Source organism: Pleurodeles waltl, chromosome 3_1, assembly GCF_031143425.1.
Source record: "Pleurodeles waltl isolate 20211129_DDA chromosome 3_1, aPleWal1.hap1.20221129, whole genome shotgun sequence".
In the NCBI taxonomy this organism is placed as follows: domain Eukaryota; kingdom Metazoa; phylum Chordata; class Amphibia; order Caudata; family Salamandridae; genus Pleurodeles; species Pleurodeles waltl.
The window spans coordinates 3,226,376-3,251,826 of NC_090440.1; the positions used below are offsets into that span (position 1 = coordinate 3,226,376).

Genomic DNA, 25,451 nt, shown 5'->3' on the forward strand with positions numbered 1-25,451 from the left:
CGGGTTTGTAATAGAAAGCAATGGGAGACCAAGGGGTCTCTTCAGCAATGCAGGCAGGCAAGGGGGGGGGGCTCCTCGGGGTAGCCACCACGTGGGCAAGGGAGAGGGCCACCTGGGGGTCGCTCCTGCACTGGAGGTCGGATCCTTCAGGCCCTGGGGGCTGCGGATGCAGAGTCTTTACCAGGCATCGGATCTTAGAAGCAGGCAGTCACGGTCAGGGGGAGCCTCTAGATTCCCTCTGCAGGCGTCGCTGTGGGGGCTCAGGGGGGGTCAACTCTGGCTACTCACGGTCTCGCAGTCGCCGGGGAGTCCTCCCTGAAGTGATTGTTCTCCACAAGTCGAGCCGGGGCCGTCGGGTGCAGAGTGTCAAGTCTCACGCTTCCGGTGGGAAATGCAAGTTGTTGCAAAGTTGCTTCTTTGTTGCAAAGTTGCAGTCTTTGGTGAACAGAGCCGCTGTCCTCAGTAGTTCTTGTTCCTTCTAGATGCAGGGCAGTCCTCTGAGGCTTCAGAGGTCGCTGGTCCCTGTGGAAAGCGTCGCTGGAGCCGTGTCTTTAGAAGTGGGGAGACAGGCCGGTAGAGCTGGGGCCAAAGCAGTTGGTGTCTCCGTCTTCTCTGCAGGGTTTTTCAGCTTAGCAGTCCTCTTCTTAGGTTGCAGGAATCTGAGTTCCTAGGTTCTGGGGAGCCCCTAAATACTAAATTTAGCGGGGTGTTTAGGTCTGGGGGGTTAGTAGCCAATGGCTACTAGCCCTGAGGGTGGCTACACCCTCTTTGTGCCTCCTCCCGAGGGGAGGGGGGCATATTCCTATCCCTATTGGGGGAATCCTCCATCTGCAAGATGGAGGATTTCTAAAAGTCAGAGTCACCTCAGCTCAGGATGCCTTAGGGGCTGTCCTGACTGGCCAGTGACTACTCCTTTTTCTCATTATCTCCTCTGGCCTAGCCGCCAAAAGTGGGGCTGGAGGGGGCGGGCAACTCCACTAGCTGTTATGCCCTGGGGTGCTGGAACAAAGGGGGTGAGCCTTTAAGGCTCACCGCCAGGTGTTACAGTTCCTGCAGGGGGAGGTGATAAGCATCTCCACCCAGTGCAGGCTTTGTTACTAGCCACTGAGTGACAAAGGCACTCTCCCCATGTGGCCAGCAACATGTCTCGGTCTGTGGCAGGCTGCTAAAACCAGTCAGCCTACACAGGTAGTCGGTTAAGGTTTCAGGGGGCACCTCTAAGATGCCCTCTGTGTGTATTTCACAATAAAATTTACTCTGGCATCAGTGTGCATTTATTGTGCTGAGAAGTTTGATACCAAACTTCCCAGTTTTCAGTGTAGCCATTATGGTGCTGTGGAGTTCGTGTTTGACAGACTCCCAGACCATTTACTCTTATGGCTACCCTGCATTTACAATGTCTAAGGTTTGGCTTAGACACTGTAGGGGCATAGTGCTCATGCACCTATGCCCTCGCCTGTGGTATAGTACACCCTGCCTTAGGGCTGTAAGGCCTGCTAGAGGGGTGACTTATCTATGCCATAGGCAGTGTGAGGTTGGCATGGCACCCTGAGGAGAGTGCCATGTCGACTTAGTCATTTTCTCCCCACCAGCACACACAAGCTGGCAAGCAGTGTCTGTGCTGAGTGAGGGGTCCCTCGACCACACTACCACAAAATAGAACATTAGAATTATCTCTTTTTGCCACTATCTTACCTCTAAGGGGAACCCTTGGACTCTGTGCATACTATTCCTTACTTTGAAATAGTGCATACAGAGACAACTTCCTACACTTACACTCTACGATAGCCTTCACTGCAGACTGGGATGGCCCCAGGGCGACTGGCTTTCAAGTGACTGTCAGACAGGCATAGCCCGATAGCCAGGAGAAGCCTGGGGGCTGTAAGGTGCGTTTGGCATGCTAAAGATCAAAGTGTTCTGCAATTCACCTCAATTCTCACAACTAGCTGTGGTCAACACATGAACCAAGAGATTCACTACAAGTATTCAAAAGGTAACTTTTACATTCACCCATCTGCAGCTACATGAGACCAGACAATAAAGGAGGGTTTTCCCACCTGGACGTGCACATCAGGAGTCCAAGGCTTTAGGTGGCAGCCTTGAGCTCATTTTGTAAATAAACTATAAAGGTGAACATATGTCTCGTACAATCTAAATTTTTAAGCTTTGGTCTGTTCCTTTTGCTGCATCTGCTGCATCACCTGCAGGCGCCTCTTTCGCACAGCGACTCCCGGTGCAAACCAGTCATTTAAAAACATGAAGGGAATGGCAAGGGACAGTTAGTGCCGTGGTTTCCTTCTGGCCAGCCTAATGGGTAAGAACGGGGGGTATTCTCAGCACTGCGGTCAACATCTACTATTGTTTCTTCACTGAAAACACCAAGAACTTTGTGCACTCTACCACTAAAAACAATGGAAGGAAACGGCATCTCAGATTTCAGTGCTCTTAGGTTAGGGAAAGGGTATACAACTTCATAGAGCATTGCTCCTTCAGACACTTAGATAAACGACTCACCTTTAACAGATGTGCAGCTCAGCTGTTAACTGCGCCTCACACTATTGCAGATTTGGTAGCAGCTGTGCCCCACAGTGAGGTTTAGGATGAACCAATGCCCCACTTCTATTAACTGCTTTGTGACAAGGTCTTTTTACAGCAGCATTCCCCCACAAACAAGCACTGCATACCTTCTCTTTTTTCAGTTTCTTGGATTTTTCAAGCGGCGGTGGCTTGGAGGACGGTGGTGGGGGTGACGACGGTGGCGGTGGTGACGGAGGAGGCGGTGGAGGGTCAGCGCTAAGGATTGGCAGCAGTCTCTGACTAGGGAGAAGCTGTGTGGCCCCAGCGGCACCAACACTAGGGATCACATAGTCTGTGCCATGGACTGGGGAATGCACTGCGGTGGGAAGGGACTGTTCCAGATAGCCTGTTTGATTCACTGCAACTATCGGAAGGCCTGCGAGGACAGAAAAACACAGGGAAGAAGAGTGGTGGTAAGGCCAACAATAACAAAATGTAAAAAAAAGAAAAAAGAACAAAAAAAAAAAAAAAAAAAAAAAAAAGAAAAATCAAGCACACTCAAAGTATTAACCCTCTTCTACCCCCCACAGGTGGGCCAGTCTCCAGCTGCTGTCCGATCACAATTTAAAGTCATTCACCAATGCAAGCAGAGGTCATGAATGTAGGCATGGATTCCAAGGAGAACAGTGTTCAAAGCAGGGGTCTCTAGACTGGAAACCTGCTCTAACCTTGTGGGGCGAAGCAGAAGTATCTGTACTTAAATCAGACGCACACAACCTTTGCATGAGTTTGGTGTTGTGGTTTTGTTCTCAACATTCATCAATGCTGGAAGAAGAACATCCATGGTCCGTGTTCGCACACCATGCTATTATTTCTAACACCACCATGAAGAAAGGTGGCAAAGTGTGTAAGCTCACGCTTGAGGAAGGGAGTGTGTACACCGACACCCAGGATGCGAGGGAAGGAACAGAATCCCTGGATGTAAAGATATCAATGGAGAATATGCTACGTACCTGCCGGCACAGCTGGCTGGCTGTAGAGAACAGGACAGCTGCCGATGGTTGCAGACCGCTGTTCTGCACCCACAGAGATTTCAGCCGCTTTCCTTTTGAGTGCTTTACTTGAGGCTGTAGTGGAGGCAGAGGACTCGGTAGAACTCTGAAAGAAATAAAATCGCAACATCTTCAGTTATTCAACATTTTAAATGGAATGAAACGATTAAAGATTAACATGTAACATCTGGAGGGAGTAAGGGGAACCTAATTGCCAGAATCCATAGGTTATGAGCAGTGACATTAAAGGTGGACTTCAAGCCTTGGATCGATAACCCTGAAAAGTGTTCTAGATGGGGGATACCTTTAAAATGGCAGCCAGCCTGTTTCAGGGCTGTTGCAGTCATTGGTGCAGCATGATCAGTGGCACCAGGGCCCCTGGATGGAAGGGCCTTCCAGCACACGGACTGTCTCACTCCCAAAAATGAGTAAAAGGAATAACCTGCTTGCGTGAGAAGCCAGGGCTCCCCTCCTGTGCCAGTGTTGGTTCAGGGCTCAGACAAATAGTCCAGGGCTTGAGGGTGGTTGGGGCGCTGTAGACGTCCAAGACAGCCTAATTCGGGTTTCAGACAAATGTCCCAGGGAAGAGAGCAAGACGTGGGTGTAGGAAGTTGGCTCTGTATATACTATCTCAAAGTGAGAGAGAGTGTGCACAGAGTCCAAGGGTTCCCCTTAGAGGTAAGATAGTGGCAACATTAGATAATTCTAATGCCCTGTTTTGTGGTAGTGTGGTTCTGATACCAAACTTCCCACATTTCAGTGTAGCCATTATGGAACTGTGGAGTTCCTGTTTGACAGACTCCCAGACCATATACTCTTATGGCTACCCTGCACTTACAATGTCTAAGTGTAGGAAGTTGGCTATGGATGTTGTAGGAAGTTGGCTCTGTATGTGCTATTTCAAAGTAAGGAATAGCATGCACAGAGTCCAAGGGTTCCCCTTAGAGGTAAAATAGTGGTAAAAATAGATAATACTAATGCTCTATTTTGTGGTAGTGTGGTCGAGCAGTAGGCTTATCCAAGGAGTAGTGTTAAGCATTTGTTGTACATACACATAGACAATAAATGAGGTACACACACTCAGAGACAAATCCAGCCAATAGGTTTTTATATAGAAAAATATCTTTTCTTAGTTTATTTTAAGAACCACAGGTTCAAATTCTACATGTAATATCTCATTCGAAAGGTATTGCAGGTAAGTACTTTAGGAACTTCAAATCATCAAAATTGCATGTATACTTTTCAAGTTATTCACAAATAGCTGTTTTAAAAGTGGACACTTAGTGCAATTTTCACAGTTCCTAGGGGAGGTAAGTATTTGTTAGGTTAACCAGGTAAGTAAGACACTTACAGGGCTTAGTTCTTGGTCCAAGGTAGCCCACCGTTGGGGGTTCAGAGCAACCCCAAAGTCACCACACCAGCAGCTCAGGGCCGGTCAGGTGCAGAGTTCAAAGTGGTGCCCAAAACACATAGGCTAGAATGGAGAGAAGGGGGTGCCCCGGTTCCGGTCTGTTTGCAGGTAAGTACCCGTGTCTTCGGAGGGCAGACCAGGGGGGTTTTGTAGGGCACCGGGGGGGACACAAGCCCACACAGAAATTTCACCCTCAGCAGCGCGGGGGCGGCCGGGTGCAGTGTAGAAACAAGCGTCGGGTTTGTAATGGAAGTCAATGGGAGATCTAGGGATCTCTTCAGCGCTGCAGGCAGGCAAGGGGGGGGTTCCTCGGGGAAACCTCCACTTGGGCAAGGGAGAGGGACTCCTGGGGGTCACTCCTCCAGTGAAAGTCCGGTCCTTCAGGTCCTGGGGGCTGCGGGTGCAGGGTCTCTCCCAGGCGTCGGGACTTTAGGTTCAAAGAGTCGCGGTCAGGGGAAGCCTCGGGATTCCCTCTGCAGGCGGCGCTGTAGGGGCTCAGGGGGGACAGGTTTTGGTACTCACAGTATCAGAGTAGTCCTGGGGTCCCTCCTGAGGTGTTGGATCTCCACCAGCCGAGTCGGGGTCGCCGGGTGCAGTGTTGCAAGTCTCACGCTTCTTGCGGGGAGCTTGCAGGGTTCTTTAAAGCTGCTGGAAACAAAGTTGCAGCGTTTCTTGGAGCAGGTCCGCTGTCCTCGGGAGTTTCTTGTCTTTTCGAAGCAGGGGCAGTCCTCAGAGGATGTCGAGGTCGCTGGTCCCTTTGGAAGGCGTCGCTGGAGCAGGATCTTTGGAAGGCAGGAGACAGGCCGGTGAGTTTCTGGAGCCAAGGCAGTTGTCGTCTTCTGGTCTTCCTCTGCAGGGGTTTTTCAGCTAGGCAGTCCTTCTTCTTGTAGTTGCAGGAATCTAATTTTCTAGGGTTCAGGGTAGCCCTTAAATACTAAATTTAAGGGCGTGTTTAGGTCTGGGGGGTTAGTAGCCAATGGCTACTAGCCCTGAGGGTGGGTACACCCTCTCTGTGCCTCCTCCCAAGGGGAGGGGGTCACAATCCTAACCCTATTGGGGGAATCCTCCATCTGCAAGATGGAGGATTTCTAAAAGTTAGAGTCACTTCAGCCAGGACACCTTAGGGGCTGTCCTGACTGGCCAGTGACTCCTCCTTGTTTTTCTCATTATTTTCTCCGGCCTTGCCGCCAAAAGTGGGGCCTGGCCGGAGGGGGCGGGCAACTCCACTACCTGGAGTGTCCTGCTGGGTTGGCACAAAGGAGGTGAGCCTTTGAGGCTCACCGCCAGGTGTGACAATTCCTGCCTGGGGGAGGTGTTAGCATCTCCACCCAGTGCAGGCTTTGTTACTGGCCTCAGAGTGACAAAGGCACTCTCCCCATGGGGCCAGCAACATGTCTCGGTTTGTGGCAGGCTGCTAAACTAGTCAGCCTACACAGATAGTCGGTTAAGTTTCAGGGGGCACCTCTAAGGTGCCCTCTGGGGTGTATTTTACAATAAAATGTACACTGGCATCAGTGTGCATTTATTGTGCTGAGAAGTTTGATACCAAACTTCCCAGTTTTCAGTGTAGCCATTATGGTGCTGTGGAGTTCGTGTTTGACAAACTCCCAGACCATATACTCTTATGGCTACCCTGCACTTACAATGTCTAAGGTTTTGTTTAGACACTGTAGGGGTACCATGCTCATGCACTGGTACCCTCACCTATGGTATAGTGCACCCTGCCTTAGGGCTGTAAGGCCTGCTAGAGGGGTGGCTTACCTATACTGCATAGGCAGTGAGAGGCTGGCATGGCACCCTGAGGGGAGTGCCATGTCGACTTACTCGTTTTGTCCTCACTAGCACACACAAGCTGGCAAGCAGTGTGTCTGTGCTGAGTGAGAGGTCTCCAGGGTGGCATAAGACATGCTGCAGCCCTTAGAGACCTTCCTTGGCATCAGGGCCCTTGGTACTAGAAGTACCAGTTACCAGGGACTTATCTGGATGCCAGGGTCTGCCAATTGTGGATACAAAAGTACAGGTTAGGGAAAGAACACTGGTGCTGGGGCCTGGTTAGCAGGCCTCAGCACACTTTCAATTGTAAACATAGCATCAGCAAAGGCAAAAAGTCAGGGGGCAACCATGCCAAGGAGGCATTTCCTTACAGATGTACTATTTCAAAGTAAGGAATAGCATGCACAGAGTCCAAGGGTTCCCCTTAGAGGTAAGATAGTGGCAAAAAGAGAATACTAATGCTCTATTTTGTGGTAGTGTGGTCGAGCAGTAGGCTTATCAAAGGAGTAGTGTTAAGCATTTGTTGTACATACACCCAGGCAATAAATGAGGAACACACACTCAGAGACAAATCCAGCCAATAGGTTTTGTTATAGAAAAATCTCTTTTCTTAGTTTATTTTAAGAACCACAGGTTCAAATTCTACATGTAATATCTCATTTGAAAGGTATTGCAGGTAAGTACTTTAGGAACTTTGAATAATCACAGTAGCATGTATACTTTTTACATAAAACACAATAAGCTGTTGTAAAGAAATGGCTCCCTGTTGCAGTTACACCCCCACTTTTCGCCTGATACTGATGCTGACTTGACTGAGAAGTGTGCTGGGACCCTGCTAACCAGGCCCCAGCACCAGTGTTCTTTCACCTAAAATGTACCATTGTCTCCACAATTGGCACAACCCTGGCACCCAGGTAAGTCCCTTGTAACTGGTACCCCTGGTACCGAGGGCCCTGATGCCAGGGAAGGTCTCTAAGGGCTGCAGCATGTCTTATGCCACCCCAGGGACCCCTCATTCAGCACAGACACACTGCTTGCCAGCTTGTGTGTGCTGGTGGGGAGAAAATGACTAAGTCGACATGGCACTCCCCTCAGGGTGCCATGCCAACCTCACACTGCCTATGGCATAGGTAAGTCACCCCTCTAGCAGGCCTTACAGCCCCAAGGCAGGGTGCACTATACCACAGGTGAGGGCATAGGTGCATGAGCACTATGCCCCTACAGTGTCTAAGCAAAACCTTGGACATTGTAAGTGCAGGATAGCCATAAGAGTATATGGTCTGGGATTCTGTCAAACACGAACTCCACAGCTCCATAATGGCTACACTGAATACTGGGAAGTTTAGTACCAAACTTCTCAGAATAATAAACCCACACTGATGCCAGTGTTGGATTTATTAAAAATTGCACACAGAGGGCATCTTAGAGATGCCCCCTGTATTTTACCCAATTGTTCAGTGCAGGACTGACTGGTCTCTGCCAGCCTGCTGCTGAGAGACGAGTTTCTGACCCCATGCGGTGAGAGCCTTTGTGCTCTGGGGACAGAAACAAAAGCCTGCTCTGGGTGGAGGTACTTCACACCTCCCCCCTACAGGAACGGTAACACCTAGCAGTGAGCTTCAAAGGCTCAAGCTTCGTGTTACAATGCCCCAGGGCACTCCAGCTAGTGGAGATGCCCGCCCCCTGGACCCAGCCCCCACTTTTGGTGGCAAGTCCAGGAGAGAATGAGAAAAACAAGGAGTCGTCACTGGCCAGTCAGGACAGCCCCTAAGGTGTCCTGAGCTGAGGTGACTGACTTTTAGAAATCCTCCATCTTGCAGATGGAGGATTCCCCCCAATAGGGATAGGAATGTGACCCCCTCCCCTTGGGAGGAGGCACAAACAGGGTGTACCCACCCTCAGGGCTAGTAGCCATTGGCTACTAACCCCCCCAGACCTAAACACGCCCTTTAATTTAGTATTTAAGGGCTCCCCTGAACCTAAGAATTTAGATTCCTGAAACTACAAGAAGAGGAGGACTGCTGAGCTGAAAACCCCCTGCAGAAGAAGAACAGAAGACACCAACTGCTTTGGCCCCAGTCTTACCGGCCTGTCTCCTGCCTTCCAAAGAAACCTGCTCCAGCGACGCTTTCCAATGGACCAGCGACCTCTGAATCCTCAGAGGACTGCCCTGCTTCAAGAAAGACAAGAAACTCCTGAGGACAGCGGCACTGCTCCAAAAGAACTGCAACTTTGTTACAGAGGAGCAGATTTAAAGACCCCTGCAAATCCCTGCAAGAAGCGTGAGACTTGCAACACTGCACCCGGCGACCCCGACTCGACTGGTGGAGAACCAACACCTCAGGGAGGACCCTCCGGCGACTCCGAGTCCGTGAGTAACCAAAGTTGTCCCCCCTGAGCCCCCACAGCGACGCCTGCAGAGGGAATCCCGAGGCTCCCCCTGACCGCGACTGCCTGAACCTAAAGTCCCGACGGCTGGAAAAGACCCTGCACCCGCAGCCCCCAGCACCTGAAGGAACGGAACTTCTGTGCAGGAGTGACCCCCAGGAGGCCCCCTCCCTTGCCCAGGTGGTGGCTACCCCGAGGAGCCCCCCCCCCTTGCCTGCCTGCACCGCTGAAGAGACCCCTTGGTCTCCCATTGAAACCTACAGAGAACCAGACGCTTGTTTACACACTGCACCCGGCCGCCCCCGCGCTGCTGAGGGTGTAGTTTTTGTGCTGACTTGTGTCCCCCCCGGTGCCCTACAAAACCCCCCTGGTCTGCCCTCCGAAGACACGGGTACTTACCTGCTGGCAGACTGGAACCGGGGCACCCCCTTCAGCATTGAAGCCTATGTGTTTTGGGCACCACTTTGAACTCTGCACCTGACCGGCCCTGAGCTGCTGGTGTGGTAACTTTGGGGTTGCTCTGAACCCCCAACGGTGGGCTACCTTGGACCCCAATTTGAACCCCGTAGGTGGTTTACTTACCTGCAAGAACTAACAATAACTTACCTCCCCCAGGAACTGTGAAAATTGCACTAAGTGTCCACTTTTAAAACAGCTATTTGTGTTTTATGTGAAAAGTATATATGCTACTGTAATTATTCAAAGTTCCTAAAGTACTTACCTGCAATACCTTTCAAATGAGATATTACATGTAGAATTTGAACCTGTGGTTCTTAAAATAAACTAAGAAAATATATTTTTCTATAACAAAACTGTAAGGAAATGCCTCCTTGGCATGGTTGCCCCCTGACTTTTTGCCTTTGCTGATGCTATGTTTACAATTGAAAGTGTGCTGAGGCCTGCTAACCAGGCCCCAGCACCAGTGTTCTTTCCCTAACCTGTACTTTTGTATCCACAATTGGCAGAACCTGGCATCCAGATAAGTCCCTTGTAACTGGTACTTCTAGTACCAAGGGCCCTGATGCCAAGGAAGGTCTCTAAGGGCTCCAGCATGTCTTATGCCACCCTGGAGACCTCTCACTCAGCACAGACACACTGCTTGCCAGCTTGTGTGTGCTAGTGAGGACAAAACGAGTAAGTCGACATGGCACTCCCCCTCAGGGTGCCATGCCAGCCTCTCACTGCCTATGCAGTATAGGTAAGACACCCCTCTAGCAGGCCTTACAGCCCTAAGGCAGGGTGCACTATACCATAGGTGAGGGTACCAGTGCATGAGCATGGTACCCCTACAGTGTCTAAACAAAACCTTAGACATTGTAAGTGCAGGGTAGCCATAAGAGTATATGGTCTGGGAGTTTGTCAAACACGAACTCCACAGCACCATAATGGCTACACTGAAAACTGGGAAGTTTGGTATCAAACTTCTCAGCACAATAAATGCACACTGATGCCAGTGTACATTTGATTGCAAAATACACCCCAGAGGGCACCTTAGAGGTGCCCCCTGAAACTTAACCGACTGTCTGTGTAGGCTGACTAGTTCCAGCAGCCTGCCACACTAGAGACATGTTGCTGGCCCCATGGGGAGAGTGCCTTTGTCACTCTGAGGCCAGTAACAAAGCCTGCACTGGGTGGAGATGCTAACACCTCCCCCAGGCAGGAATTGTCACACCTGGCGGTGAGCCTCAAAGGCTCACCCCTTTGTCACAGCCCAGCAGGGCACTCCAGCTTAGTGGAGTTGCCCGCCCCCTCCGGCCACGGCCCCCACTTTTGGACAAATGCACTCTCCCCATGGGGCCAGCAACATGTCTCGGTTGTGGCAGGCTGCTGGAACCAGTCAGCCTACACAGATAGTCGGTTAAGGTTTCAGGGGGCACCTCTAAGGTGCCCTCTGGGGTGTATTTTACAATAAAATGTACACTGGCATCAGTGTGCATTTATTGTGCTGAGAAGTTTGATACCAAACTTCCCAGTTTTCAGTGTAGCCATTATGGTGCTGTGGAGTTCGTGTAAAAGAGACTCCCAGACCATATACTCTTATGGCTACCCTGCACTTACAATGTCTAAGGTATTGCTTAGACACTGTAGGGGCACAGTGCTCATGCACTGGTGCCCTCACCTATGGTATAGTGCACCCTGCCTTAGGGCTGTAAGGCCTGCTAGAGGGGTGACTTATCTATATCTGCATAGGCAGTGAGAGGCTGGCATGGCACCCTGAGGGGAGTGCCATGTCGACTTACTCGTTTTGTTCTCACCAGCACACACAAGCTGGCAAGCAGAGTGTCTGTGCTGAGTGAGGGGTCTCCAGGGTGGCATAAGACATGCTGCAGCCCTTAGAGACCTTCCTTGGCATCAGGGCCCTTGGTACCTGGGGTACCTGTTACAAGGGACTTACCTGGATGCCAGGGTGTGCCAATTGTGGATACAAAGGTACAGGTTAGGGAAAGAACACTGGTGCTGGGACCTGGTTAGCAGGCCTCAGCACACTTTCAATTCAAAACATAGCATCAGCAAAGGCAAAAAGTCAGGGGGTAACCATGCCAAGGAGGCATTTCCTTACACTAAGGTTTTGCTTAGACACTGTAGGGGCATAGTGCTCATGCACCTGTGCCCTCACCTGTGGTATAGTGCGCCCTGCCTTAGGGCTGTAAGGCCTACTAGAGGGGTGACTTACCTATGCTACAGGCAGTGTGAGGTTGGCATGGCACTGAGGGGAGTGCCATGTTGACAGTCATTTTCTCCCCACCAGCACACAAGCAGTGTGCATGTGCTGAGTGAGGGGTCCCCAGGGTGGCATAAGACATGCTGCAGCCCTTCGAGACCTTGCCTGGAATCAGGGCCCTTGGTACCAGGGGCACCATTTACAAGGGACTTATCTGTGTGCCGGGGCTGTGCCAAATGTGGAGACAAAGGTACAGTCCAGGGAAAGAACATTGGTGCTAGGTCCCTGGTTGGCAGGGTCCCAGCACACTTTCAATCGTAACCGACATCAACAAAAGTCAAAAATGTAGGGGGTAACCATGCCAAGAAAGGCATTTCCTTACAGTGAGTCATATTTCTTTCAACAAAATTATGTAGGGGCTAGCTTCTTTTGTTTGAGACACCAAAAAGCAAAATGATTAGAAGACATTTGCCCAAATGGAAGATGAAGGATCCCATTCCACAGGAGCCGGCGCCCGCCCAGGTCCCTCCCTTCCCACAGGAGCCGGCGCCCGCCCAGGTCCCTCCCTTCCCACAGGAGCCGGCGCCCGCCCAGGTCCCTCCCTTCCCACAGGAGCCCCCGCACGCGAGGGTCCCTCCCTTCCCACAGGTGCCCCCGCACGCGAAGGTCCCGCCCTTCCCACAGGAGCCCCCGCACGCGAGGGTCCCTCCCTTCCCACAGGTGCCCCCGCACGCGAAGGTCCCGCCCTTCCCACAGGAGCCCCCGCACGCGAAGGTCCCTCCCTTCCCACAGGAGCCCCCGCACGCGAAGGTCCCTCCCTTCCCACAGGAGCCCCCGCACGCGAAGGTCCCTCCCTTCCCACAGGAGCCCCCGCACGCGAAGGTCCCTCCCTTCCCACAGGAGCCCCCGCACGCGAAGGTCCCTCCCTTCCCACAGGAGCCCCCGCACGCGAAGGTCCCTCCCTTCCCACAGGAGCCCCCGCACGCGAAGGTCCCTCCCTTCCCACAGGAGCCCCCGCACGCGAAGGTCCCTCCCTTCCCACAGGAGCCCCCGCACGCGAAGGTCCCTCCCTTCCCACAGCACAGGAGCCCGCACGTGAGGGTTCCTTCCATCCCACAGGAGCTCGGGATGGGAAGGTTCCTCCCTTCCATCCCACCTAGCTGCAGTCTCCCATCAGGGTGGTTACCTTGGTGCTTGAGACTGGCAGACGCAGAGGCTTCAGTAGCGAAAGATCCTCAGTCCCAGGGGCTGGAGGCTCCTCGCCATCTTCATCCTCCATGGGTACTACAACATCTTGGAGGTCGACCTCTACTGGAGGAGGCGGTGGTGGCGGAGGGGGGGGTGGAGACTCTGGCGGAGGCGGTGGAGGAGGTGGAGGATTGTCCATTGGTAAAGGGGGTGAATGTAATGGACTAGTTGTCTGAACTGGCCAGTACGGAGCCAACGATGCAGCCTGGCTGGGGACAAGCTCCTTAGAAACTGAAACAGAAGGCAAACATTAGATACCAACAAGAACACTAATACCACTTCAAGCCCATCTAAGAGCAACAATTTATGGATATCTCAGATGTGGACCACGTGAATAGCCTAGTCGGCAGGCACGCTGCAACTACTTCAAAGCCATCTTACAAATTGGGTTATTGATAATGACAGACCAATATCTTAATGCAGGAAATCTCAGACCCTCTGATTGCACTCAATATTAAGCAAGGACTGTTCGCCCACAAGATTGCTAAAAGACTGAAAACCCTCTGAGCACGAAGAGCTACTTCATAGCAAAGAGGTGCCTGAATAGAATTAAAAGTGACATTTGCCAAATGAAACAAATTGAAATATGTCAATGCAACAAATGTTAAGCACCTTTCCCTTCCCAAATACGTAGAAAAGTAACACCTACTCGCCTCCTAGATGGGAACACGGCTGTAAAGAAATGGCTCCCTGTTGCAGTTACCCCCCACTTTTTGCCTGATACTGATGCTGACTTGACTGAGAAGTGTGCTGGGACCCTGCTAACCAGGCCCCAGCACCAGTGTTCCTTCACCTAAAATGTACCATTGTATCCACAATTGGCAGACCCTGGCATCCAGATAAGTCCCTTGTAACTGGTACTTCTAGTACCAAGGGCCCTGATGCCAAGGAAGGTCTCTAAGGGCTGCAGCATGTCTTATGCCACCCTGGAGACCTCTCACTCAGCACAGACACACTGCTTGCCAGCTTGTGTGTGCTAGTGAGGACAAAATGAGTAAGTCGACATGGCACTCCCCTCAGGGTGCCATGCCAGCCTCTCACTGCCTATGCAGTATAGGTAAGACACCCCTCTAGCAGGCCTTACAGCCCTAAGGCAGGGTGCACTATACCATAGGGGAGGGTACCAGTGCATGAGCATGGTACCCCTACAGTGTCTAAACAAAACCTTAGACATTGTAAGTGCAGGGTAGCCATAAGAGTATATTGTCTGGGAGTCTGTCAAACACGAACTCCACAGCACCATAATGGCTACACTGAAAACTGAGAAGTTTGGTATCAAACTTCTCAGCACAATAAATGCACACTGATGCCAGTGTACATTTTATTGTAAAATACACCCCAGAGGGCACCTTAGAGGTGCCCCCTGAAACTTAACCGACTGTCTGTGTAGGCTGACTAGTTCCAGCAGCCTGCCACACCAGAGACATGTTGCTGGCCCCATGGGGAGAGTGCCTTTGTCACTCTGAGGCCAGTAACAAAGCCTGCACTGGGTGGAGATGCTAACACCTCCCCCAGGCAGGAGCTGTAACACCTGGCGGTGAGCCTCAAAGGCTCACCCCTTTGTCACAGCCCAGCAGGGCACTCCAGCTTAGTGGAGTTGCCCGCCCCCCTCCGGCCACGGCCCCCACTTTTGGCGGCAAGGCTGGAGGGAACAAAGAAAGCAACAAGGAGGAGTCACTGGCCAGTCAGGACAGCCCCTAAGGTGTCCTGAGCTGAGGTGACTCTGACTTTTAGAAATCCTCCATCTTGCAGATGGAGGATTCCCCCAATAGGGTTAGGATTGTGACCCCCTCCCCTTGGGAGGAGGCACAAAGAGGGTGTACCCACCCTCAGGGCTAGTAGCCATTGGCTACTAACCCCCCAGACCTAAACACGCCCTTACATTTAGTATTTAAGGGCTACCCTGAACCCTAGAAAATCAGATTCCTGCAACTACAAGAAGAAGGACTGCCTAGCTGAAAACCCCTGCAGCGGAAGACCAGAAGACGACAACTGCCTTGGCTCCAGAAACTCACCGGCCTGTCTCCTGCCTTCCAAAGATCCTGCTCCAGCGACGCCTTCCAAAGGGACCAGCGACCTCGACATCCTCTGAGGACTGCCCCTGCTTCGAAAAGACAAGAAACTCCCGAGGACAGCGGACCTGCTCCAAGAAAAGCTGCAACTTTGTTTCCAGCAGCTTTAAAGAACCCTGCAAGCTCCCCGCAAGAAGCGTGAGACTTGCAACACTGCACCCGGCGACCCCGACTCGACTGGTGGAGAACCGACACCTCAGGAGGGACCCCAGGACTACTCTGATACTGTGAGTACCAAAACCTGTCCCCCCTGAGCCCCCACAGCGCCGCCTGCAGAGGGAATCCCGAGGCTTCCCCTGACCGCGACTCTTTGAATCCAAAGTCCCGACACCTGGGAGAGACCCTGCACCCGCAGCCCCCAGGACCTGAAGGACCGGACTTTCACTGGAGAAGTGACCCCCAGGAGTCCCTCTCCCTTGTCCAAGTGGAGGTTTCCCCGAGGAATCCCCCCCTTGCCTGCCTGCAGCGCTGAAGAGATCCCGAGATCTCTCATAGACTAACATTGCGAGCCCGACGCTTGTTTCTACACTGCACCCGGCCGCCCCCCGCGCCGCTGAGGGTGAAATTTCTGTGTGGACTTGTGTCCCCCCCCCCGGTGCCCTACAAAACCCCCCTGGTCTGCCCTCCGAAGACGCGGGTACTTACCTGCAAGCAGACCGGAACCGGGGCACCCCCTTCTCTCCATTCTAGCCTATGTGTTTTGGGCACCACTTTGAACTCTGCACCTGACCGGCCCTGAGCTGCTGGTGTGGTGACTTTGGGGTTGCTCTGAACCCCCAACGGTGGGCTACCTTGGACCAAGAACTAAGCCCTGTAAGTGTCTTACTTACCTGGTTAACCTAACAAATACTTACCTCCCCCAGGAACTGTGAAAATTGCACTAAGTGTCCACTTTTAAAACAGCTATTTGTCAATAACTTGTAAAGTATACATGCAATTTTTATGATTTAAAGTTCCTAAAGTACTTACCTGCAATACCTTTCGAATGAGATATTACATGTAGAATTTGAACCTGTGGTTCTTAAAATAAACTAAGAAAAGATATTTTTCTATACAAAAACCTATTGGCTGGATTTGTCTCTGAGTGTGTGTACCTCATTTATTGTCTGTGTGTATGTACAACAAATGCTTAACACTACTCCTTGGATAAGCCCACTGCTCGACCACACTACCACAAAATAGAGCATTAGTATTATCTCTTTTTGCCACTATCTTACCTCTAAGGGGAACCCTTGGACTCTGTGCATGCTATTCCTTACTTTGAAATAGCACATACAGAGCCAACTTCCTACAACGGCCAATAAAGGAATCCCTTACTCTGCTGCTTTCTGTACTCAATGTTAGTGCAGTCATCACAAACATCCGTGCAGAGGCCATTGGTGCACTGGTGTTAATACCCAAGACCATGGGGAGAATGTCCCGATCCCACTGTGAGCAGAAGAGTTAAAGAAGGGCACAATAGCTCACTTGTCCAAGTGCGAGGAAAGCCCACAGCACTAAGTGAAAAACAAATCATGTGACTAGTCTTCAGTGACCAATCCAGCTCAAGCATCCTTTCACTCGTCATGGTTCCCTGATGCTAACAGAGGTCTACGCCTGAAGAAAAATAGCAGGAAACCAGAAGCCAAAATGCCAGGTGTAGCAGAAAGACAAGCAGTAGTACTGAATTAAGGTAGAAAGGCATTCCGTTCACCCGCTTTTGCTCTTTCACTGAATGTTTTGCACTAATCTACCAAGCCAGCAAAGGAAGGGAGGCAAACAAAGTTATTTCAGATTTTAATTTCCACAGAAAAGTGTGCTTACTAATGCACAAAAAAGCTGCAAGGAATTATCACATTTGGCTAGAAATTAGTACCTTACTCAGAAAGCATTTTTTTGTGATTATATTTAAAATCGGTTCAACTATTTGAGAAACTTGAGTTTAAAGAAGGGCTTGGGCAGTGCATCAACTGGGTTAACCTCAGAAAAAGAAGTTTACTTACCTGTAACTCCTGTATTTTAACTGTATATTTTATATAATAACGTGTGAATCATTCCCAGGCTGGGAATCCCGGGTAAAATAGCCATCACCACCTCCTGAACCAACGAAGGAACTAAAATAATGGCGATTTCATAGTCCTAAGGGGGAGTTGATCATCCGTGGGATTCAAAAGATCTCTTTAGGTTTCATTCTTTAACTGAAACAGCTGTGAAAAAAGTTAATTTACCAATGACGTTTGTGGATCAGCGATGTTCAAAGAGCAGCCTCGGGAGTCTATAAACTCAACACTAACTTTTTTGTCTGGTCGTACGACCTAAAGCCAATGAAGACACCAAGGAATAAATTAGGACACCTTGGAATCCCTCCAGCTTGCCTCCCTTGGCACAGTAAAACTGATTAAGTTATATACTCAGTGGCTCAGAGAACAACCAAAAATGACATGCTTACTAACCAATAGGCATAGTTGTGCAGCCTGAAGAGTTCTCTTGACTCATGCTGTGCATCTACTCCGTCATCCAGTGGTTGGGTACAAAACTGGGATTTGCTCTCCTGTGTGTGGATGTCAACCACCATTTGGTGGAAAGTCCATCCCTTGTGACGTCAGATGGCCCCCCCAGAGGTTCCTGTGCGTCGCCACCATCTTCATATTTTTTTCCCTCTCCTTTTTCCCTCTTTTCTTTTTAAATAACTTTCACTGTGTTCAGGTTCCACATCAAATCTGGTGCCACTCTTGGTGGTGCCCGCTGTTAGAGTAAAAAAAAAAAAAAATAAAATAAAATAAAAAAAAGACTGCTCCCATTGTTCTAATAGGTGGGTGGGTAGGTAGGTATCTTAGCACCGTCCGGTGCTCTGTCAGTCTCTAAATTTCTTGGTCTCTACTAAACAGTAGGAAGTGCTTCACGGCCAAGTAGTCAACTGGTGCAGTGTTGTGGGATCACTTTTTAGCACCTAGATTTAGCGCACCCCCCCCCCCCCCCCATATTTTACCTTTAGGCTGATAAAATGTGTGCCTCAAGGACATCAGCTATTTGCTATTAGTGATTTTATTCTATTTTACTACGGCTAGTTTTCCAGCTTGTTGCTTTTATGTATTATCAGGTGCCGTTTTAGGAAAATATTTTTTCCTGTCACATTTATCTGCCCCCTTGTGTGCATTTCGTTCTGTGATTTACTCAAGGCTGTTATATTTATACAATATAGTTTACTAAGTAATACCGCTACAAGTGTACGAAGTCAGCAACAAACCATGGACACACAATCATGTTCTCAGAACACGTTGTTCTATGACCACCACAGACCTACGATGGGTAGGGAAGACATTCCAGCCAGAGAAGCCATCTTATGTTGTGTGCCACTTTGTCGCAGCTTTGCTGATCTTGGCCTCATCTTTCGAGCCACCTGGGAGGATTGCCAAGTAAACCAACAGGCAGGCCCTCGCCTAATTTTCAAGTGAAGAGTTGAAGCTCCTTCCATAAGACCAGGACAGGCAGAAGAGCTAACACTTGATGTAAGGAAATGCTTCCTTGGCATGGTTACTGTAGGAAGTTGGCTCTGTATGTGCTATTTCAAAGTAAGGAATAGTATGCACAGAGTCCAAGGGTTCCCCTTAGAGGTAAGATAGTGGCAAAAAGAGATAATACTAATGCTCTATTTTGTGGTAGTGTGGTCGAGCAGTAGGCTTATCAAAGGAGTAGTGTTAAGCATTTATTGTACATACACACAGGCAATAAATGAGGAACACACACTCAGACAAATCCAGCCAATAGGTTTTGTTATAGAAAAATATCTTTTCTTAGTTTATTTTAAGAACCACAGGTTCAAATTTTACATGTAATATCTCATTTGAAAGGTATTGCAGGTAAGTACTTTAGGAACTTTAAATCATTTAATTAGCATGTATACTTCACATAAAACACAATAAGCTGTTTTAAAAGTGGACACTTAGTGCAATTCTCACAGTTCCTGGGGGAGGTAAAGTAATGAAAATGTCACTTACCCAGTGTACATCTGTTCGTGGCATCAGTCGCAGTAGATTCGCATGTTCTGCAATAGCTCGCCATCTGGTGTTGGGCCGGAGTGTTACAAGTTGTTTTTCTTCGAAGAAGTCTTTCGAGTCACGGGACCGAGTGACTCCTCCTTTTGTCTCCATTGCGCATGGGCGTCGACTCCATCTTCGATTGTTTTTCCCCCGCAGAGGGTGAGGTAGGAGTTGAATTGTAGTAATAGTGCCCATGCAATGGAGTGACTAAGTATGCACCTATTTAAGGTTGAGATGATACATATATAAATAATTGAAGGTAACTTCCAAACTGCTACAGGCTCCCGGGGAGGCGGGTGGGCACATGCGAATCTACTGCGACTGATGCCACGAACAGATGTACACTGGGTAAGTGACATTTTCAGTTCGATGGCATCTGTCGCTGTAGATACGCATGTTCTGCATAGACTAGTAAGCAGTTATTTCCCCCAAAGCGGTGGATCAGCCTGTAGGAGTGGAAGTAGTCTGAAATAATGTCCTTAATACGGCTTGACCTACTGTGGCTTGTTGTGCGGATAACACGTCTACACAGTAGTGCTTGGTGAATGTGTGAGGCGTAGACCATGTGGCTGCCTTACATATTTCTTGCATTGGGATGTTTCCTAGAAAGGCCATGGTAGCACCTTTCTTTCTGGTTGAGTGTGCCCTTGGTGTAATGGGCAGCTGTCGTTTAGCTTTAAGGTAGCAGATTTGGATGCATTTAACTATTCATCTGGCTATACCTTGTTTTGAAATTGGGTTTCCTGCGTGAGGTTTTTGAAATGCAATAAAGAGTTGTTTAGTCTTTCTGATGTTTTTTGTTCTGTCAATGTAATACATTAATGCTCTTTTGACATCTAATGTATGTAGTGCCCTTTCAGCTACGGTATCTGGCTGTGGAAAGAACACTGGAAGTTCCACTGTTTGATTTAGATGGAACGGTGAAATAACCTTTGGCAAAAATTTAGGATTGGTCCTTAGGACGACTTTATTTTTGTGTAGTTGTATAAAAGGTTCCTGTATAGTAAACGCCTGAATCTCGCTTACTCTTCTTAGGGAAGTAATGGCGATGAGAAATGCCACCTTCCAGGTTAGGAACTGTATGTCGCAGGAGTGCATGGGTTCAAAAGGTGGACCCATAAGTCTAGTTAGGACAACATTTAGGTTCCATGAAGGAACAGGTAGTGTTCTTGGTGGTATAATTCTCCTAAGGCCCTCCATGAATGCTTTAATGACTGGTATTTTATATAGGGAAGTTGAATAGGTAGTTTGCATGTATGCAGATATTGCTGCAAGGTGAATCTTAATGGAAGAGAAAGCTAGGTTAGATTTTTGTAAGTGAAGCAAGTAACCCACTACTTGTTCTGGAGTTGTGTGTAATGGTTGTATTTGATTAATATGGCAGTAGCAAACAAACCTCTTCCATTTACTTGCATAGCAGTGCCTGGTGGATGGCCTTCTTGCTTGTTTTATGACTTCCATACATTCTTGGGTAAGTTGTAAGTGCCCGAATTCTAGGATTTCAGGAGCCAGATTGCTAGATTCAGCGATGCTGGATCTGGGTGTCTGATCTTTTGGTTGTGCTGTGTCAACAGATCTGGCCTGTTGGGCAATTTGATGCAGGGTACCACTGATAGGTCTAGCAGCGTTGTGTACCAGGGTTGCCTTGCCCAAGTTGGTGCTATCAATATGAGTTTGAGTTTGCTTTGACTGAGTTTGTTTACCAGGTAAGGAAGGAGAGGGAGAGGAGGAAAAGCGTAAGCAAATATCCCTGACCAGTTCATCCATAGGGCATTGCCTTGGGATTGTTTGTGTGGGTATCTGGATGCGAAGTTTTGGCATTTTGCGTTCTCCCTTGTCGCAAACAAGTCTATCTGAGGTGTTCCCCAGAGTTTGAAATAAGTGTTCAGAATTTGGGGGTGAATTTCCCATTCGTGGACCTGTTGGTGATCTCGAGAGAGATTGTCTGCGAGTTGGTTTTGTATCCCTGGTATAAACTGTGCAATTAGGCGAATTTGGTTGTGAATTGCCCAATGCCAAATTTTTTGTGCTAGCAGGCTTAACTGCGTGGAGTGCGTCCCCCCCTGCTTGTTTAGATAATACATTGTTGTCATGTTGTCTGTTTTGACGAGAATGTATTTGTGAACTATTATTGGTTGGAAAGCTTTTAGTGCTTGAAAAACTGCTAGAAGTTCTAGGTGATTGATATGCAGTTTTGTTTGATGTACGTTCCATTGTCCTTGTATGCTGTGTTGATCGAGGTGTGCTCCCCACCCTGTCATGGAAGCATCTGTTATTACGTATTGTGGCACTGGGTCTTGGAAAGGCCGCCCCTTGTTTAAATTTATGTTGTTCCACCACAGAAGCGAGAGGTAAGTTTGGCGGTCTATTAACACCAGATCTAGAAGGTGACCCTGTGCTTGAGACCACTGTGATGCTAGGCATTGTTGTAAGGGCCTCATGTGCAGTCTTGCGTTTGGGACAATGGCTATGCATGATGACATCATGCCTAGGAGTTGTAATACCATCTTTGCTTGTATGTTTTGTGTTGGATACATGCGTTTTATGATGGTGTTGAAATTTTGAATTCTTTGTGGACTTGGAGTGGCTACTCCTTTTGATGTGTCTATTATGGCTCCCAGGTATTGTTGTACCTTGCGTGGCAGAATTTTGGATTTTGTGAAATTGACGGTGAACCCTAGTTTGAAGAGGGTTTGTATGATATGATTTGTGTGATTTGAGCACTGTATTAACGAATGGGCCTTGATTAGCCAGTCGTCTAGATATGGGAACACATGTATTTGCTGCCTTCTTATGTGTGCTGCGACTACCGCTAGACATTTGGTAAAGACTCTTGGTGCGGTTGTTAATCCGAAAGGCAGTACCTTGAATTGGTAATGTATTCCTTTGAATACAAACCTTAGGTATTTCCTGTGCGATGGGTGTATTGGTATATGGAAATAAGCATCCTTGAGGTCTAAAGTTGCCATGTAGTCGTGCAGCTTTAGCAATGGCAATACTTCTTGTAGTGTGACCATGTGGAAGTGGTCTGATTTGATGAAAGTGTTCACTACTCTGAGGTCTAGGATTGGTCTTCAGTGTTTTGTCCTTCTTTGGTATCAGAAAGTACAGTGAGTCAACTCCTGTGTTTATTTGTGTGTTTGGCACTAATTCGATTGCATTCTTTTGCAATAATGCCTGCACTTCTATCTCCAGGAGATTGGAATGGTGTGTTGTTAAATTTTGTGCTTTTGGTGGTATGTTTGGAGGGAATTGTAGAAATTCTATGCAATAACCATGTTGGATAATTGCTAGAACCCAAGTGTCTGTAGTGATTTCCTCCCATGCTTTGTAATAATGACCTATTCTTCCCCCCACTGGTGTTGTGTGGAGGGGGTGAGTGACCTGTGAGTCACGGTTTAGTAGTAGGGGCTTTGGGGCTTTGAAATCTTCCTCTATTTCTAGGGAATTGCCCTCCTCTATATTGTCCCCGAAAACCTCCTCTATACTGTCCCTGGTAACTGGACGGTGTGGCTTGTGAGGTGCTGGCTTGTGTGCTTTGACCTCGAAACCCCCCTCGAAAGGGCGTTTTACGGAATGTGCTGTAATTCCCTCTGCTCTGCGGGGAGTAGAGTGCGCCCATGGCTTTGGCAGTGTCCGTATCTTTTTTGAGTTTCTCAATCGCTGTGTCCACTTCTGGACCGAACAGTTCTTTTTCATTAAAAGGCATATTGAGAACTGCTTGTTGAATCTCTGGTTTAAATCCAGACGTTCGGAGCCATGCATGCCTTCTGATAGTTACAGATGTATTAATTGTCCGTGCAGCTGTATCTGCAGCGTCCATGGAGGAGCGGATCTGGTTGTTGGAAATGGTCTGTCCTTCCTCGACCACTTGCTTTGCCCTATTTTGTAAGTCCTTGGGCAGATGTTCAATGAGATGTTGCATCTCGTCCCAGTGGGCTCTGTCATAGCGCGCAAGTAGTGCCTGGGAGTTCGCGATGCGCCACTGGTTTGCAGCTTGTGCTGCGACTCTCTTACCAGCTGCATCGAACTTGCGGCTTTCTTTATCTGGGGGTGGTGCATCTCCAGATGTGTGGGAGTTGGCCCTTTTCCTAGCTGCTCCTACAACAACAGAGTCTGGTGGCAGCTGTGTAGTGATGAAAACCGGGTCCGTAGGAGGCGGCTTATACTTTTTTTCCACCCTTGGTGTGATTGCCCTACTTTTGACCGGCTCCTTAAATATGTCTTTTGCGTGCCGGAGCATACCAGGGAGCATAGGCAGGCTTTGGTATGAGCTGTGGGTGGAGGAGAGTGTGTTGAGCAAGAAATCATCCTCGACCTGTTCTGAGTGGAGGCTTACATTGTGATATTGTGCTGCTCTAGCCACCACCTGAGAGTACGCGGTGCTGTCTTCTGGTGGAGATGGCTTTGTAGGGTATGCCTCCGGGCTGTTATCTGACACTGGGGCGTCGTATAGGTCCCATGCGTCCTGATCTTGGTCACCCTGGCTCATGGTGGTGTGAGCTGGGGAGTGTGATGGAGTTTGTGCTGGTGAAACGTCAATCACGTGTTTTTTCGGCTCCGAGGTGACTTTTTTCCTTTTCGGGGCCGAAACCTCTCGGCGTCGATCTGTTTCGGTGCCGCTGTCTCGGCGTCGAGCCGTGTCCACACCGGCATCACGGTGTCGAGGCTTGTCTCCAGCACTTTCTCGGTCCCGAGAAGGCTGCGTGCCGGTGTCTCGACCGGAGTCGGACGATCTCGGCACTGTTTGGGCCTTTTTCGGTGCCGACGGTCGGTCACCGAATTTATGGGTCGAGCCATGGCCTGGTGGCAGTGGCGTCCCCTGGGCCTTGTAAATGTTTCTCTGTGTGGTTTTCGACGTCTTACTCACGGTTTGTGTATCGTCGAATCCTTCGGAGTCTGAGTCTTGGATCGAGAAGGTACCTTCCTCTTCCTGTTCCTCGAACTCCCGTTGGGCTGTCGGTGCGGACGCCATCTGAAGTCTTCTGGCTCGACGGTCTCGGAGTGTTTTTCGGGACCGGAACGCATGACAGGCCTCGCAGGTGTCTTCGCTGTGCTCAGGTGACAGGCACAGGTTGCAGACCAAGTGTTGGTCTGTGTAGGGGTATTTATTGTGGCATTTGGGGCAGAAACGAAACGGGGTCCGTTCCATCGGCGTTCTTCAGCACGCGGTCGGGCCGACCAGGCCCTGACGGAGGATCGAAAAACTACCCCGAAGGGCACCGGAGCTCTTCGATCTTCGATGCGGTGTTGAATGTAAGTACGCCGATCCCGAACGCAACAATACCGACGAAAATCTTCCGAAATTAGCTAATTTTCCGTTCCGAAACTCGGAGCGACAGGAACACGTCCGAACCCGATGGCGGAAAAAAAACAATCGAAGATGGAGTCGACGCCCATGCGCAATGGAGACAAAAGGAGGAGTCACTCGGTCCCGTGACTCGAAAGACTTCTTCGAAGAAAAACAACTTGTAACACTCCGGCCCAACACCAGATGGCGAGCTATTGCAGAACATGCGTATCTACAGCGACAGATGCCATCGAACTGTTCGTTTTAACAGGCAAGTAAGTCACTTACAGGTTTCAGTTTTTGGTCCAAGGTAGCCCACCGTTGGGGGTTCAGAGCAACCCCAAAGTTACCACACCAGCAGCTCAGGGCCGGTCAGGTGCAGAGGTCAAAGAGGTGCCCAAAACGCATAGGCTTCAATGGAGAGAAGGGGGTGCCCCGGTTCCAGTCTTTCAGCAGGTAAGTACCCGCTTCTTCGGAGGGCAGACCAGGGGGGTTTTGTAGGGCACCGGGGGGGACACAGGTCAGCACAAAAAGTACACCCTCAGCAGCGCGGGGGCGGCCGGGTGCAGTGTGCAAACACGCGTCGGGTTTGTAATGGTTTTCAATGAGAGATCAAGGGATCTCTTCAGCGTTGCAGGCAAGGGGTGGGCTCCTCGGGGTAGCCACCACCTGGGCAAGGGAGAGGGCCTCCTGGGGGTCACTCCTGCACAGGAGTTCCGTTTCTTTAGGTGCTGGGGGCTGCAGGTGCAGAGTCTTTCCCAGCCGTCGGGAAATGGAGTTCAGGCAGTCGCGGTCAGGATGAGCCTCGGGATTCCCGCTGCAGGCGTCGCTGTGGGGGCTCAGGGGGGGGACAACTTTGGTTACTCACAGTCATAGAGTCGCCGGAGGGTCCTCCCTGAAGCGTTGTTTCTCCACCAGTCGAGTCGGGGGTCGCCGGGTGCAGTGTTGCAAGTCTCACGCTTCTTGCGGGGAGTTGCAGGGGTCTTTAAATCTGCTACTTGAAACAAAGTTGCAGTTCT

At 49.7% G+C, this 25,451-nt stretch overlaps 1 protein-coding gene across 1 annotated transcript in view; it reads right to left on the reverse strand.

The window, feature by feature from the left end:
* The window catches only part of FNBP4 (formin binding protein 4), a 316,742-nt gene that overhangs the window by 77,727 nt on the left and 213,564 nt on the right, over nt 1-25,451 (reverse strand). The window contains exons 13-15 of the mRNA XM_069221602.1: nt 12,990-13,282; nt 3,531-3,675; nt 2,685-2,953 (exon numbers count right to left, since the gene is read on the reverse strand). Coding sequence (XP_069077703.1) covers nt 2,685-2,953; nt 3,531-3,675; nt 12,990-13,282 — 707 coding nt within the window. The remainder of the gene's footprint in view (nt 1-2,684; nt 2,954-3,530; nt 3,676-12,989; nt 13,283-25,451) is intronic.